At 46.1% G+C, this 18,159-nt stretch overlaps 1 protein-coding gene across 3 annotated transcripts in view; it reads left to right on the top strand.

Annotated features, from left to right (window-relative positions):
- The window catches only part of LOC119169741 (MAM and LDL-receptor class A domain-containing protein 1), a 317,209-nt gene that overhangs the window by 43,148 nt on the left and 255,902 nt on the right, over positions 1-18,159 (top strand). For all 3 annotated transcript variants that reach the window (XM_075886843.1, XM_075886841.1, XM_075886842.1), the window contains exon 12: positions 8,378-8,501. In XM_075886843.1, coding sequence (XP_075742958.1) covers positions 8,378-8,501 — 124 coding nt within the window. The remainder of the gene's footprint in view (positions 1-8,377; positions 8,502-18,159) is intronic.

Raw genomic sequence — 18,159 nt, 5'->3', positions numbered from 1 at the left:
TTGAGAGCTGTATGAGGGCGCACCTCCGCTCTATGCGTTGCTCAGATGAGCAGGCTTCGAGGTCTTGTGAGGCGACTGCATCCAACATGTGTTCGCTTGCACTCAGAAGTGGTAAGATGGAAAGTATCAGCGCGGAGCTCGTCACTGTAATAGCGTTGACTACGACGTGGAGTCACGCGATGGTACGCCGCAGCTCCACGGAACTATTGCATGGGGCTTCCGAACGGCTTCGGTTCGCATCCGTGGAGTACGCGGTTCTAGCAGTACTCACGGCGGTGACACGCACGTCCAAGGAAGCATGAACAGCGTTTCTTGGTGGCTCGTATGTTGGAAGAGTGCCGGAAACGGTATGCAGGCCGTGGGAAGCTTGAACTGCATTCCCAAAGGACAGGAGCCCGTGCGTATTACGGCCGCGAAGTGGTAGCTTAGTGTCCATTCAATGACGCCCTGGTACCACAGGGGAGGCATGGACGCCATCCACTGATGGCCTGATGGGCAGCTGAAGCTGCGGCCGGGTTGATTACTCCATCGCCAAAGAAGCGTAAACGGCGCTCCTGGATGGAGAAGCCCACACTGCCGACGACTCACGAGGCTACGGACAGATCGCTTGCGCTGCAAGGTTCAATTGTCAAACTGCGCCATTGTTAAGGAATAAATGAGACAGAGACAGCACTCTTGCTGCAGGCCGGCTGTTCTCTTCTCTGCTTCCTCTTCCTCTACTTCCCTAACTATGCCCCCCAAACGCAGGCATGGGTGCGTTTGGTCTCTGTCTACAGCCTCTGCCTACAGCGAGCAACATCAAAGCTATCGAAGTGCAACGCAAAGAAGTGGTTTGACACCTTAAAGAACGCCTCACTTGAGCTAGTACACATTGTATTAAACCATTATCGATCTTCCTTGAAATCCCTGATAAACAGGGAGCGCCAACTACTCGATCAGTTTAGCCTTTCTCCTAAAGAATCATTGTCCCTAAAAGCATATGAGCAAAAGAAACGTTCCGAGCTTAACGCACAGAAACGCAAAAAGTTGCTCATAGATGGTGTAAAACGTCGAAACTCAACGCCTCCATCTTCGGCCATGAAAAGAACATGTAAACCTGCACCCGACAACATTATTAATATTTCAACTACTATTTTATCTAAACAAGAACTCAGCCTTTTATCCCGTGGTTTATGCTTCTGTCCAGCAAGTGTTAAATATAACGAATATCAGTTATACAAGGATTTCGACAACTTCGCACGATATATAAGACTACGCGAATATTTCTTCGATCAGCCGACTCCCGCCAACGATCCAACCGCTTTACCCTCGGCTAAACGTTGGACACCGGGGTCACAACGTGACAAGCACTTGGACATGTTTATTAAAGCAGTGCAGCGAGATATCATTCAAGCTTATAATGAACCCTAGTCTTTTTGTCGAAACCTATCGACCCTAGAAATAAAAGCTATAGCAAACCTTGGCGAACGCACCGACATCACAATAAAACCTGCCGACAAAGGAGGTGCCATCGTTGTCATGGACATGAACAAATATATCGCTGAAGCGAACAGTCAGCTTGATGATAGGTCGTTTTACAAGCGACTCGAGGCCGATCCGACTGAGGATTGTAAAGGGACGTTAGACGGCACAATAAGAAAACTAATAAAGGAGAAAAAACTAAATGATAGCGCAGCTTCTCTGATCCTTCTTAGTCCGACAGCTGGTAGGTTCTATTTGTTGTCCAAAATTCATAAACACAACAATCCTGGTCGCCCAATTGTTTCCGTCATAGGTACCGTGACAGAAAACTTGTCGCGTTACGTAGATAGCCTGATAAACCAGATAATCCCTACGTTCCAGTCCTTTCTGCGAGATACTAACGACTTCCTTTCTGATAATACCAACCCTATCATACCTAACAACGCTCTCCTTGTCACTTTCGATGTTGCGTCTCTCTACACAAGCATACCGCACTTGGATGGTATAAGGTCCGTGGTTGAGGCTTACTGTCACTCCGCTCTCGACAAGTTCATTGATAGTTCGACTATAGCTACACTGCTTGAAATGATTCTTCAGCACAACAACTTTGAATTCAATGGAGTGCATTATGTTCAAGTAAGTGGTACGCCTATGGGTACTAAGATCGGGCCAAGCTATGCGAATATATTTATGGGATCCCCTGAGAACAAATTCTTGTCGGGTCGTTCGCTAAAACCTTTTTATTATAAAAAATTTATTGACGAAATATTCATGATTTGGCCACATGGAGAGGAGGAACTTTTGTCTTTTATTTTGGACTTTAATAATGCTCACCCTTCCATATCCTTTTCGCACACATATTCACCAGAGACCACTAATTTTCTCGATGTCACAGTATGTCTCGATAATGGAAAATTAAGCACTAAAATGTACAGCAAGCCGACTGACAGACACAGGTATTTACACTTTCAAAGCAGCCACAAAAGGCACTGCAAATACCGCATACCTTACAGCCAGGCCTTATGCTTTAAGCGAATTCGCTCTGAGCAATCTGACTTTGGTAATAACTGTGACCAGCTACGCGCTGCACTTCCTAAACAGAAATATCCGCCCAAGTTAGTCGATGACGCAGTAAGGCGTGCCGACGCACAATACCGTACAGCACTCTGCATCCCCAAGGAAAATCCTAAAAGTCATTCACAGGTTAACCTGGTTTTAACCCATAACGCATCGGCACCTAACGTCGCATCTATTTTCCGTAAACACCACAACATACTTATGCAGAGCGAACGCCTTGCAAAAGCGTTTCCAGAACCACTACGTGTTGTGTACAGACGAGGCAAAAATTTGCGAGATTTATTAACTTCCTCTAAAACCAGACAGAGCAATAACGTCCAGACGCTTGGCTGCCGTCCTTGTAAAAAGCGCCGGTTTAAAGTGTGTGCACACATGACCACAACAACACTGGCAGCCAGTACTGCGACGAACTTCAAGTTCAAAATTAAGGGCAATCCCACTTGTGATACTGCAAATGTCGTATATTTGCTAGAATGCTCAATCTGTCATGTACAATACATAGGTCATACTGAAACTGCTTTTCGATACCGTTTCAATAATCATAAAGCTCATGTGCATGCCCTTCCTAACTTACCGATTTCGAGGCATGTCACCAAGGCAGGTCATTCATTCTGTGACATGATAGCTACAATACTGGAATCGGGCTTTAAATCACACCATGAACGCGAAGTAAAAGAGTCATTTCTAATTCATAAATTCAAAACACTATATGCCGTTAGAACGAGAGCCCGGGTACGCTCACTTGCATATTGCCTTAGTAAATCACCTTTTTGTATTACTGACTTGTGTATAATCTTTGCACGGTGTTCGCCTATTGTCAAATTTACCTACATGATGTAGGTGGCCTTTGTCGCTTCACCATTTACACGCATTCATTTTGCTCTGCCTGCTTTTTGATTTTGTTTATCTCTCTAAACTTCTTTTTCTTTTTTAAGCTAACTCAATGTTTTTAGGCTGTGATTATCCCGCAGAACTTATGACCAAGTGAGCTACTGCGTGCGCAGTTTGTTATTTTGCAGACCCTTTTCATTCCACACAAGTTGTAGGGTATCTAATACGTGCCAATTCACTATTGTACAATGATACGCGTTTTCTGCTGTATATGCACTATAGCCACGTACCTTTGGTGATATATAATCTTGTTTTTTAAACTACTGATAATCACTTAGCCGTGTGATACGCAAAGAAGCGGCTTAAATATGTGCCCTGTGTGCCATCTGTAACCATTTACTCCGACGAAGGCAGGCCCACCTGCCGAAACGTTAGTAAAACTTGTGTTTTCACACGCTTGTCGACCTCTTTTTCTACCGCGTTTTCCACGGGATCCATTGAATTTCACCCCACCATATATATATATATATATATATATATATATATATATATATATATATATATATATATATATATATATATATATATATAGTGGGAGTAATAATTCAATGGGTCAGTTAGTCTTCGTGCCCCGCCGCGGTGGTCTAGTGGCTAAAGTACTCGCCTGCTGACCCGCAGGGCGCGGGTTCAAATCCCGGCTGCGGCGGCTGCATTTCCGATGGAGGCGGAAATGTTGTAGGCCCGTGTGCTCAGATTTGGGTGCAGGTTAATGAACCCCAGGTGGTCTAAATTTCCGGAGTCCTCCACTACGGCGTCTCTCATAATCATATTGTGGTTTTGGGACGTTAAACCCCACATATCATCATTATCAGTTAGTCTTCGTGAAGGTATGGGATATGGCACAACGGGAGCGTTGTCAACAAGGATATATATATACATACATATATATATGTATGTATATATATATACATATATATATGAAAGAAGTGTATACTGAAGGGCTTGTTTTTCCGTGTTTTAAACAATATTACGGAGATACAACAGACAATAATGCCAAGCAAAGTATAGGGAACCTATTACACTAAATTATAAGAAAATGTGAAGAAACAAAAGAGATAACTTGCCGCGGGCAGGAACCAAACCTATAATATTATAACAATAACACCAAATAATAATAATATAATAATACGCTAAGAAGCGGCTTAAATATGTGCCCTGTGTGCCATCTGTAACCATTTACTCCGACGAAGGCAGGCCCACCTGCCGAAACGTTAGTAAAACTTGTGTTTTCACACGCTTGTCGACCTCTTTTTCTACCGCATTTTCCACCGGATCCATTGAATTTCGCCCCACCATCTATATATATATATATATATATATATATATATATATATATATATATATATATATATATATATATATATATATATATATATATATATATATATATATATATATATATATATATACATATATATATATATATATATATATATATATATATATATATATATATATATATATATATATTCCTTGGGATTACTGTCTGTTAGATCTCATTAATATTGTGTTAAAACAAGGAAAAACGAGTCCTTAGGTATACACTGCTTTCCCTTATTTCATTGAACGAGGGTTTCGTACTGGCAGACTTGGTGTGTTTAGGTTGTATAAGAGGGACAATTAATCAGCTGCCCGCTTATAATAAGTTCACGTGCTACGTGACGCCAAACATGCGCATAAGAGTGTTTTCACACTCGTCGTTTGGCTTATAGATGGCGCTGACTGTCACTCCTACTTCTAAATTCACATATAAACCCAAAAAAGTGGATGGAGGGAAGGCCGCTGTGGTAGCTCAGTGGTTAGAGCACCGAACATGTTATCCGAAGATCGTAGGTTCGATTCCTGCTCACGGCTGGTTATATTTTTATCCACTTTTCTTTCTTCTTATTTACATTCCATTGGTTCTAGTAACTTCCCCTGTACATTCCTTGGCAATACTGTCTGTTAGATCTCAATAATATTGCGTTAAAACACGGAAAAACGAGCCCTCAGGTGTACACTTCTTTCCCTTATATGTATGTATATATATATATATATATATATATATATATATATATATATATATATATATATCTTAAAGAAGTGTATACTGAAGGGCTTGTTTTTCCGTGTTTTAAACAATATTACGGAGATACAAGTGATAATAATGCCAAGCAAAATATAGGAGAACCTATTACCCTAAACTGTAAAGAAATGTGAAGAAACAAAAGAGATAACCTGCCGGGGGCAGGAACCAAACCTATAATAATATATTAATAACACCGATAAATCAAACAAAATGCTGCAGCATGCCGAAATTTTAACATATAAATGAACGCAACACATACAATAAACCGGGCATGCGCTGTCGAGCGCATTAAACAGACTCTGATAGTAGAAGAAGCGCCCGCTAGGACAAGGCGTGGTATCGCACCCAGGGACTCCTTCTGCAGCCGACCATCGCCAGACTCCTAAATACCACGTGATCATCCTCACGCGCGCGCATTAGCTCACTCCCGCAAGGGCGTGCTACTTGAATCGCGCGAGCCCAGTGCCAGCTTTCGCTTGGTGGGGAAACTGATTTTCGCGTATCCAGCTGTCGCGCGAGGGCCACGAGACGAAACAACTTGGTGCGATGAAATTCCCACAGTATGCAAGGGAATAATAGACCAGAAAAAATAAGGATACCTGACAGGCTCCTAGGTGGGCATTGAACATGCTCGCATGGTGTACAATAATATCCTACGTCGTCATTCATGTGTTTATATTTCAATGTTAGTATTATCACTTCATATTTCTCAACTTCTATTTTTGTTTCTCACATTTCATTGATTTCGTTGCTTCTTTTAATGGCCTTGTCGAAACTATGGGCAAAAAAATACTACTCTGTTAAATGACTGCGGGGGGAAGAAACATCAGAATACACTGGCCTAAATAAAGGATATCTCGTATTTTAAGTAATGAAAATGAAGGAGGTCCATTGATCCACCTGCCAGAAATTCAATGCATTGCAGTCGCCATATCTCTATATATTCCGTCAGACATTTTACATAACACTCACAACGAAGATATATATTCCCACAGAAAAGTTCAAGTTTAACGCTGCTCCTAAAGCGTGAGCCATTACGCCATGGACAGCAGGTCGCTTACTAAGAAATTCGCAAAGACAGCATATAGAGTAGTGTCGCGTAGTGGATCTGCATTCATTCGGAGTGCTTCACACAGCACCCAATTCATGAAAAGCAGCTGTTGCACTTCATGCATACTGTTGTATTCGCACACTTTAGGTATTTTCTTTCTTCGTGGATATTGTTACATACTTCTATCTCTAACGTTTTCAGTCATCGGCAGTACTGAAATGACTAAACCAACAAATAGGCAAAGGCAGAACATTTGTAAGTTACAGTGTATGACTCCACGATACTCAATGTATTTTTCTAGGTTCAATATCTTTCCGAAATATAACTTATATACCTCATGCTCGTGGTCACAAGCGCTTAGAAGGTGAACAATGGCGCATGCAGTAGTTGCATGTATGTTTTTGCGTTCCTATATCATTATATGAAACGTACGCCACCACAGCCGGTTGCGCCCTCTCACAGTGCGTTATATTTATTATTTTTAGTGAAGAAAATGCCTTCAAGTAGACGAAGTTGCTTTAATGTTAGAGCTGTAGCTCGAGTGAATCCAATAGCTTCGTCTAACTTTATTTGAATTGTCGTAAGATAGCCGCATTAAGGAAGGAAGAATGAGAGCATGTTGTTCGGCTTTGGTGTTGTCAATTCTTCGGGATTCGATCCTCATATTCTTTTGGTGCTCATTTGGGAATGTGTTACAAATAAAAAAGAAATGTTGTTATGGACTATCATGTAGGGAAGGGTGTTTCACGGCAGTAACCAGAAACGTAGAGAAGGACGAATCATGCTGTGTTCATGAATATAATTGCTGCCCCCCGTTTTATGGACTAGGGGCTCCGATTAGACACAGAGACCCGCAGTGCGCTTGCAGGTAACGCACACGCTGAGAATCATTATTTTTCAACTAAGCACAATCAAACGTTTGGAAAAGAGCTACATTGCAGGTCAAGATCCTGGGCATATATATACTGGGTAGCCGGTGAGCGCTTGCGCAACGTGATTACTAGGTTATTCCTGTCAAGAAACTCGCAAGCAGACACTGCTTGCATCGGCATGGTGTCTTGCGGCGTAGGAGACGCCCTTGTTCACTGCAGCTGGATTTTCAGTGCTAATCGTAGAAAGAGCATTTCTGTAGTCAACACGCGCTGCTTGCTCTCTCTTGTCCCACGACGAGTGCTGCGGCAGCGACGTCCTCTCTTGCGTTCAAACAAATGAACCACCACGACAGCAGCAGGTGACGATGGACGCCGACACATTGAGATGCCAAGGTGCTTCTCTCCCTACAAACCACAGACATATCGGATGCTTTCATATCGTTCTCATATCACATTACATCGAGTTGCTATAGAAAGGACACGCATATCAAAAGAACTAGGTTGAACACGACCCCAGTATCACATGCAATTTGTAATTCTAATGCGTATTCACAAGTTTAAACCTGACTTCAAGAAAGCCTTAGTACTGCATATACACAAGGGGAGCTCTCGGTGCTAACAATGAGTTATATCGTTTCTTCCTTATCACGTAGGTATATTGAAATGAAGATAGGCACTTTTTGATCTTAGCTCATGTTTTGGCCTAACAACACGTTTAGGGATATGTTGCCTGAACAGCGAAATCTAATTTGGTAATGTGCCTGATTGTTAGGCCATAGTGACATCAAAAGATTCGGACTAGTTGGTAGCTGAGTATCTGCAAACCTGACTACTTTTATTTTGTATAAGTTGTCCCCGGCGTCGTTTATTTGTTCACCGCTGTTCTAGTGATCGATTTCCAAGTTGGAAGCTAAACGTATCACCTGAGCTGACTGCCCTTCTGATCTTATTATGCAGGTGATCTTCCGGGCAATCGTTGGTCTTCAATCAAAGCCAGCGTTTGTCGCCCTCGACGATATCGCCATCGTGCACCACGATCGGTGCGAGACTTTGCCAAAAGGCAGCGAGGCCCTCTCCGCGAGTGAGTGCTCTTCCTTTATTGCAACTTGTCTATTTTTTCTTACATTTCCTTTACTGAAAAGACATACGAAGCCTTTTGCTTATTCTAAACAAACGTAACGCATTACGGTGTCAAAATGTTGCCTTAAGCGAATGATGCGTGGCAATATTTCGAGTGCGCTTTCAGTATTTCAATATTTCGAGTGCGCGTTCAATATTTTGAGCAATTTTTCGGTTGTGCGATCAGCTTTGTTTGTATCGCATCAGTGAAAGTGCCAGGACTATTTTGATGCCAGAACCTGCTGCGTGAGTGGACTATTTTCACGTTTGGAACGTTTTTTCTCCGGAGCCGGCCACCGCCTGGGCTAAGCCTAACGAGCTAAGCCCACGCCGGTGCGACGCCAGCCGCGTCGCCGTTCCCCGGTGCCCTTTTCGTTCTTCTCATGGCTTATTTTCAGAAAAAATGAAATATCAGGTGGTGAAGGAGGACATAACCCACGAAGAGGTGACAGAAGACCGAGGTTGGCAGTCTGCAGGCGCCAGAAGAGCTGGCATGCGCTTGGCAGGCGCTAATCCTAATGGTGCTACTCACAACGAGACAAAGTCGACAACGGCTGAGGCCCCGTGAGGCCGCAACAGTGGCAATAACATCAAGGCTAGAATTATCCGCGCTGACCAGATGCCCCAGCTCCCCAAGGAGGACACCAAGATCGGGATTCGGCCCCGTGGAGGCCTCAATATTGTCAAGACTCGCTGCATCGTGGTGGCTGATGCGATCCTGGCGGCCACAAGCATCTGCGCCGAAGATTTGCTGGGCGACAGGTTATGCCCCAACGTGCAGCAGAATATTATGGTTGTCAGTACACCTGGAAAGGGAAATGCCAACCACTACGTCAAAGTTCGGCAGATCGTCGTCATGGGCCGAACATACGAGGTCAGTGCCTACGAGGCCGCCCCTCATTCTACGCGCAAGGGCGTGATCTGAGGTATTCCACTCCTCGACCGTCCGAATAATATTGACAAATAGATCTTAAATGAAAGAAATCCGCTCGCCCTGGCATCCAAGCGCATAGGCAGCACCGGTACGGTAATTGTCGCCTTCGATGGTCATAGAGTCTCATACTTTGTACTCTACGGCCCCACCCTTGTGCAATGTTCGCTTTATCGCAAGAAAATAGACATTTGCTACGCTTGTGGTAGGCTCGCTCACCGTGCTGATGTGTGTCCCAGCCCAGGCGACGTCGTATGTCGGGGCTGCGGCGCTTCAAATACTGACGCACAACACAAGTGTAGCCCCAAGTGCAGGCTCTGCGGTGGGCAACACCTCACGGCTGACAAGGACTGTATGCAAAGATTCCAGATCCCGTATGTCGTGCGACGAAGGCGCTGGGAAAAGTCTCGCGCCACTGATCAAGGCCAAGCCACGGTACCACCATCACCCCCAACGGATGGGCAAGACTTCCAGCAGTCACGCGGTTCCGGGGGCCGTTCCAGGTGACGTTCTCGGTCACATTCCAGGGGCCGTTCCCGGTACAGGGGCCGCTCCCGGTCCCGAGGAAGAGCGCGGCACTACAAGTTTGGGAGCCGCTCCTGGTCTCGATCCAGGCCTACCAGGCGTCAACAGAAGCCTAGCGGTGTGTCAGCGAGAAGCAAGAAGTTAACCTGGGTTGACACGGTCCGAGGAGGGCCAGCTGAGGTACTGCCGAAGTCACTCCCAGATCACGCGGAGAGCGCGCGCGACATTTCCCAGCTGAAACGCGAGAACGCAGCGATGAGGGAAACCATAAAGATGCTTTTGTCCAAAATTGCTGAGATTAAGAACGCGAAGAACCCACCACCACAACCCGCCGGCGCATGCGTCGCCGATACAATGCCCCTACCCACGGAGGTGCACAGCACTGAAGCCGGCGACTGCAGCAGTGAGAGTCATAGTGCTCCCAAGAAGAGGGCCGTGGCCTACGAACAGGAAGGTGTAGCGATTTGAGTCAGGTCTGAGCTTCGAGACACGCTATCCGCGCTCAGAGACAGCATCAATATGCTCGGGGAGAATTTCGCCCAACTGCAGATCACCCTGGCCGCACAAGACGACCGAGTGTCCAAGGCAGAGTCGTTTCTCGAAAGCATGGTGAAACCCACTTTGACCTCAACCGCCGTCGTACAACCCCAGCCCGGCGCTACGGGCCCCATCGTTCACGCTATTCTTAGCCAATCTGTGGGCAGCACCAGCGCACAAAAGCACCAAGATGGCCAAACCAAGTGAGACGTTCTCATTTGGCAGTTGAACTGCAGGAGCTTCCCCAGTAAAATGGTGTCATTGCAGCAGTACACTCGAGGCTCTAGTGAAAAACCCCTCGTCATTCTGCTTCAGGAAACATTAACCCCAAACGTCACATTGACTAGTTACCAGCCCTTTTCGCGTTATTCTGATGGCCGGGGCGTCTGCACCTTGGTCAGTAACAAGCTCACACACATCTCTCACGACCTCAAAATGGCCAGCAGCAGCGCCGAATATGTCATGACCGAGATTCTGCCGCGCAGCTCGGACCGAAGCAGCATCTTTTTTCTCAACGTGTACAGTAGCCCTAAGGACCGATGGCAGCGCTTCAGGGCTCTCATAAAGAAGGCCGTCAACTTGGCAGGTCCCAACCCCCTGGTTGTGGCGGACAATTTTAATGCTCCGCACCACACTTGGGGCCACCCGTACAATACAAGCAAGAGCGCGGAACTGTTGCAAAACACGACGGACATGGACCTGGCTCTAATCACTGACAAAGCCTTTCCCACTCGTTTGGGCACCTCATCCTGCAGAAACTCGACTCCCGACTTGACCTTCGTCAAGAATCTCCCCGATGTACAGTGGGCCAACTCAAACATTGACTTAGGTAGCGACCATTACGTCCTGGTGACGCAGTTCTTAGTGGTCCGAAAGAGGGCACGGGAGTTTTCTTGGACCAACTGGGACCAGTTTCGCAAGGTCCGCAACGACCGACCCCTAATTTCAACCGGCCAAGCCTCCAACAGTGGATTAGCCAGCTCAGAGAGGACGTCATAAATACCACGAAGAATATTAGTACTGACCTTCCGGTTGAAAAAAGGGACAGCCGTCTTGCCCAGCTGCTCGAGGCCAAGCAGTCACTTCTCGCCCGCTGGAAAGGCCAGCGCCTCAATCGCAGGTTGCGCGAAAAAATCTCCAACCTAAACAAGACCATCGAGGAGCACTGCCGCGTCCTCTCCAAGCAGCAGTGGGACGAGGTGTGCAACTCGGTAGATGGCCAGATGCGTAATGGCAAGACATGAAACCTGCTCAAGCACCTGCTCAGCGAGACTAACACCAAAACTAACCAGCGGAACGTACTAGCGCGAGCCATGCACGAAGCCAAGCAGTCCTCTTCAGAAGAGGAGGTTTTTAAGCAGCTGGTGCAAAAGTACCTCCCTGTCAACTCGAACCCCGCAACAACGTACCTCGAGTACTCGGGACCGGCCAACACTGAACTGGACGCCAAGATATGCCACGAAGAGGTTCGGCAGGCGCTCCACGGGCTCAATGGAAGGTCTGCCGCTGGCCCCGACGGCATAACTAATGAGACCCTGCGCAACCTGGACGACCGGTCAATCGACTACCTCACCGAAGTAATCAACGAGGCATGGAAGAGCAGCGAGGTCCCCGACTCGTGAAAGGTCGCACGCACCGTGCTCATTCCCAAGCCGGGGAGACCACCCAACGTGAACAACATGCGCTCATTTCGCTCACATCCTGCGTGGGAAAGGTAGCCGAGCATGTTGTCCTCAATAGGTTGACTCGGTACCTAGTAGACAATGGGCTCTACCCGCACACCATTTCGTGCTCCCAGATCGGCAGACATATACTCCGAGAGCTCGGTCACTCTTCGGCTGAAGGGGACGAGAAGATGAGACAGGTGCGCCGTGAAATGAGCGACCTCATCACCGTGGCAACAATACCGAGGAATGTCCATCCCGAGCACTATCGTGGTAGGCGACGGGCTAGAGCTGCAACTCTTCTCAAGCAGATTCACAGTGAGGAGCACGGCGTCAGCTTTGTCGACGCGGCAGTGTACCAGGGGAGCCGTGCCTTCTCCGCAGTCGTCGTCCGCTCCAAACAGCAAATCACCAACTGCTCATCGGTTCACACTGACAAATCGACGATTGCCGAACAAGTGGCCATCGCCCTGGCCATCCTGGAAGGTGAAAGGGAGGTCCTCTATAGTGACTCTAGGTCAGCTATTCGCGCTTTTGAGTGCGGTGTAATCTCCAAGAAAGCCCTGCGCGTGCTCTAGAGTGGTGGACGCGATGGTATCAAGCACCACGTACTGATCTGGTTTCCTGCACATGTTGGACAAGTCCAAGGTGCTCCCCCCAACCTCAACGAGTCTACCCACGAGGCCGCGCGCGCGCTAACCGACCGCGTCGATTCCAGGCAACGATTCGGGGCCAACGGGGTTGCGGAAAACAGGGACGCGCCTGCCACGTGCAACGAAATGACAAAACAATTTTACCTCGCGCGAACACTATATTCACTCCCTCATCCAAATCTTAATAGGCCACAGGCCCTTACGCTCAGACTACTGCAGACCGACACGTACCCTAATTTGAGACCTCTTGACGCTTTTTATCCTGACGTGTTCCCCAATGACGCTTGCCCCGCATGTGGGGATGTATCCGCGCTGGTGCACATGCTCTGGGAGTGCAAGGCAATGTACACTAACCCCAACACTACATCGGTAAGGTGGGAGGCGGCCCCACGCAGCTCCCTCCCGGCCGACCAACTTTGGGCCGTCCAGCAGGCCCGCGGAGCAGCCGATAGGCTTGACCTAACGGTCCCGACATGGGAGTCACCCGCTGCGCGCTGACGTTCGCCTTGCAGGACCACAATATAATTTCGCAACCAACCAACCTGTAGACATGAAAATAGGAAAGAAAATTACAGTATACCAACATCATGTTTTGTGCGCACATTGGCACTAGATCATGTAATTTTGTCTTATCTTCACTAGTGAACAGCTACAGCTTAAATAGAATGTTTTGTGCACAGCACTAGTTTGACCAACCTTTCTGTCTTGTTAACCTAATTATTACTAATGCAAGGGAGTTTAATAGTGACGCCAGGTAGTAGGCAGGCAGCCGGTACGGACAGAAATGCTCGAGCAGTCCAGCGTCTACAGCTCGTGCACACACTCGCGCTTCGCAGTCAGAGAGAGATGGTCCCTTTAGTCAGTGCCTTGCGAATTCCCCACTACACTTAACCTTAAAAATTCTTGTTCTATCGTTCATGTGACGTTCAGCATAGGGAAAAGATACTGCAACATTTAAACACCCCACTCCAAAATCAAACGGTAACCAACGCAATCTATGCTGCTACTGCATCCCTAGTATATGCAGTTTTACGGCTGTCGCCCCATGTACACGTTGTTGTCTTAAAGGTCCTCAATGCTACATTATAATGCGTCATTACTAAGAGCACTGTTATTATTTCTTCGCTAGGTGATTTTGACACATTTCACAGCGTGATAGTTTAGATTATGGCGCGATGTGTATACTGCCCGATTTGAAAACATGCGACTCGATGATTGGGAAAAAAGTATGTTAATAAAGTTGGCCTGATGAACACAAACTTGAGTGAATAAATACACGGCGTAGCCTTTTGCCTCCTTTTGCGTCCTTTCGATAACACTATAGTTGTATTATTAGGCTCTCTTAGACAGACCCCCAGAAGGGAGTATATCGGGCTACAATCTAAGAATAAATGTAGGCTTCTACCACAGCCGTCGCTGTCCCACGTACACAAAATTTTAATAGACGCTCAATCCACAAAACAGGGTTTATTCAACCGGTACACTCAAGTGCTAGAAGTGCTACTAATCTAAACACTTACGAAGTGTGCCAATGGAACTTACACAAATGCTAGACGCATTTTTATGCGGATCAGTAATACACTCTACGCGACTAAGGAACAACTATACAGCGAGAAACCTGCTAACAAAATGTATTAGAGTACTTGAAAAGGTAGGACCAATAAATTGCGATTGTTTACTTCCGCGAGAAGCACATGCACACGTTTCAGGGAGATAATTTTTGCGCGTGGACTGCGCAATCGTATTGCTAATTTCCGATTAGAGTACTTGAACTTCCTTGCAAATTTCAGCAACGATTGCGTGACGGTTGCTCGGGGAAATGTAATTATTTGTAAGGACGATGAACATTTACTTCTTTATAACAGTAGTATTCACATGCGCGATATAAACACAGGAGTACGTACAATAGAAACAGTTTGGCATGACTCTTCACGGAAGGTGCGCCATAGTAGTGGGGCGGAGCGTGACTTTATAGTCAGGTTGTAAACAAGTATAGCTACCTCACCTAGTTCAGCCGCCACAGAACATGTGCAAGCTTTTGCAAGTGAGCTGGTCTTTATAACTATTAATTGTTGTGCGGAACACTGCCATGGCTACTCGGTGAGGGTTGGTGAAGTGGACGCACAAGCCACAGCGGCACTCTACCCTTATTCTGCTCCCCCAACCCCACTTCGCGTCGCCTCTCCACCCACTGATACCATCGGGAGTAAACAGAGCGAGGAGTTTTCATTAGAAACGCACCAACATTTTCTGCCCAGATGAGACATATTGGTGGAAGTTGAAATGCCTTTACAATATAACGAACTGATGATGCGAGAAATAGGGCAAAGATGCAACGGAGAAAGAATTATCAAACAACGCAAACGCTGATGAGCGAGTGTGTGTAAATTTATGACACCGGGAAATGTATACCTGAAAACGAAAACAAGATTAGAACGATTACGTGGACATACAGATGAAACGCAAGAACTTGCCACAAGTCAAAGTGTCCCCAATTAACCGCTCAAAAACACAATCTTTTTATCCAGGAGGGCGACTGAAGGCTCACTAACGCACATATTTACGTTCTTTTTGATATAAAAAGTCTCCTTGATTTTGCATTCTGTCCTGTTGCGATATAATGTGAGCATCTTGCAATTATAAAATAGCGGGGCTCTGCTGCACGTGAAACATGGGCTTCTAAGGTGCTGCTTGTTATAGTCCTGATATTGTTGGCGTGCTCTCTCAGGTAGTCGTTCCAACAATGACCTGTCTGTTCAGTATAGGTGCGATCACAAGACAACAGAATGTCGTACACTACGTCGCTAACGCACTCCACGTACTACGTCCTGTGTTTATTGACGCTCGCATGCTCCTTGGCGTTGTCAGCGTTTACTTTCTTGCTTAAACGGCCGAGCTTACGGGTATACCCGAGAAAACGAGCTTTGCACCTGCTTTGCTAACAGTTCTCTTGAGCGCATGGCTCACACCATGTACGTTAAAGATGACGGGAATTTTCTGCCTTTCCTCTACTGGGCACCTACAACATTCAGCTTGTGGTATACGGATATGTGTCACGCGTATCGGCCGGAAAAGCTTTGACGGCGTATGCGACGGGATATTCACGTTTTCGACGACATGATTACCCAGCACCCAGATGCAGGCAGGCAGGCAAGCAGGCAGGAGGGCAGGCAAGCAGGCAGGCAAGCAGATAGATAGATAGATAGATAGATAGATAGATAGATAGATAGATAGATAGATAGATAGATAGATAGATAGATAGATAGGTAGATAGGTAGATAGATAGATAGATAGATAGATAGATAGATAGATAGATAGATAGATAGATAGATAGATAGATAGATAGATAGATAGATAGATAGATAGATAGATAGATAGATAGATAGACACGCTAAAGGTACCTGCATTTAGACATAGCAATGCAAAATCAGGTTCAGAAAGAATTCATTAATAAATGTTGGCGAAGTTGCAAGCATATAGTAGAAGGTGGTCCCAATGTCAAGAGACTGCATCGGGACTTCCTGTGCAAAGGCAAATACGGTAGCAAAACGCATAAAGACAACAGGAGAGAAAAATGGGCAAGAGTAAAACATAAAAACCGCAGAGAATAAATAAACCAGTCATTAAAGGTATGCAACAATACATGCCCTTTTAATATAGCCTAGTTGCGCGCACTGCTTTAGCGCGCACAAATTTACTGCACATGCGCCGAGTATCCCGTACCCGTGTTCGTTCCGCAGACGATTCAGTTGTCTGATTTCGCAATCCATTCATTGGGATCGAAACTTAAAACTAAGCTTTTGTCTATTTTAGCTGGTTAATTAAAGTGCGACATGTATTGCGCACAGTGGTATAATCAAGAAGCACACCTAATTCAAACGAGGCTCTTGATTTTTGTGAGCCATCAGCCAATAGCAGCAACCCACTAAATTATGAAATCTTACAGCCCCAGCAAGCTTCGACGATGTTGAGCATAGACCTCTGTATGAAGTGTGTGTGCTTCAAAAAGCGGTGACGTGTGAAGTCTGCCTGACGTGTATGGTGATAAATTTTGTTTTAGAGGTTCAAAACGGAGTCCGCTCTTCATATAACATCTTTGATCACAAAAAGTGAGTTGTGTTTTTTCGATGCGCACGAAAACGTGGCAATACTTGTTGTATGGTTCGTTGGTGCAAAATGTATCTGTATGTGAATAAGCGCTACTTTCTTCTTCAAGTGCCACTCACCACCCCACGTTGAAAGACGAGGGTGTAGTTTTGTCCTCTACTCCACTACCGTTCGCCCACGCCATGCACACTCCTCGCCTCTTAGTTCTTAAAATCACGTGAACAATGTCAGTACTAAGCCCTAAAGCCTATGCCTGTCAGGATTACGCGCTTCTCAGCTGCACGCTGTTATCACTGCTGGTGCAGTTGTAAACACGTAAAATGAAGTGTGATTGGTTGATCATGCACGGTATTCATGCCAGACAAGGAAGAATGAATGGGAAGCTGAATTGCGAAGTAGTGAAGGAGACCAATCACATTTGATACTTCGCGTATATTGTCACGTCGCTCTAGGGGGTGTCGACAAAATTCATTGATATCCGAGCAACAGGGCTCTAACCAAGCGCGTCGGTTGAGCTTGTTTTTCAGAGCGGGGGTCCACGCGCACTTCTTTCTTCTCTGTGGCGTGTACCTTCACCTTGGCATACGACCCACTACTAGAAGTAGGTGGCAATATTCCTCCTTAACAAAAAAAAGAAAGAGCATCGTCCCGATGCTGTAAAGTTATTGAAAAAAAATAACCAAAACAAAGTAGGTTAAACAATGAAAAAGGGCACCAATGATCAAATGTTAGACGCGATAAGTTCACCAATGATGGGGCAATTGTCAGAGCACAAATAAAAAAAACACAGAAAAAGTGGTCTTTTAGGAATGCGCAAAATAGGGCGTCATGCGCACCACGTGAACTATGTCAGAGGTCGGTTGTTTTCGTTGTGCCCATCGTGACGACGTAGCGTCCGGAACCACTTCATAGTTTACGTCGCTTACGCGGCGTATTACTTTATACGGACCGAAGTATCTGCTGAGCAACTTTTCGGAGAGGCCACGGCGTCGAACAGGGGTCCAAACCCAAACTTGATCTTCCGGACTGTAAGATACGTCATTGTGACGCATATTGTAACGTCGTGCATCGACCTGTTGCTGCTGACCAATGTGTAGCCGGGCGAGCTGGCGCGTTTCCCCGGCACGCTCTGCAAACTCTTCTGCGTCAGTTGTTAATCGATCAGCGCCTTCATAAGGATAAGGAAGCATCGCATCCAGCATC

The sequence above is a fragment of the Rhipicephalus microplus genome, chromosome 2, assembly GCF_043290135.1.
Source record: "Rhipicephalus microplus isolate Deutch F79 chromosome 2, USDA_Rmic, whole genome shotgun sequence".
NCBI classification, from domain to species: Eukaryota; Metazoa; Arthropoda; class Arachnida; order Ixodida; family Ixodidae; genus Rhipicephalus; species Rhipicephalus microplus.
This window is presented reverse-complemented; position numbering and strand designations above follow the sequence as displayed.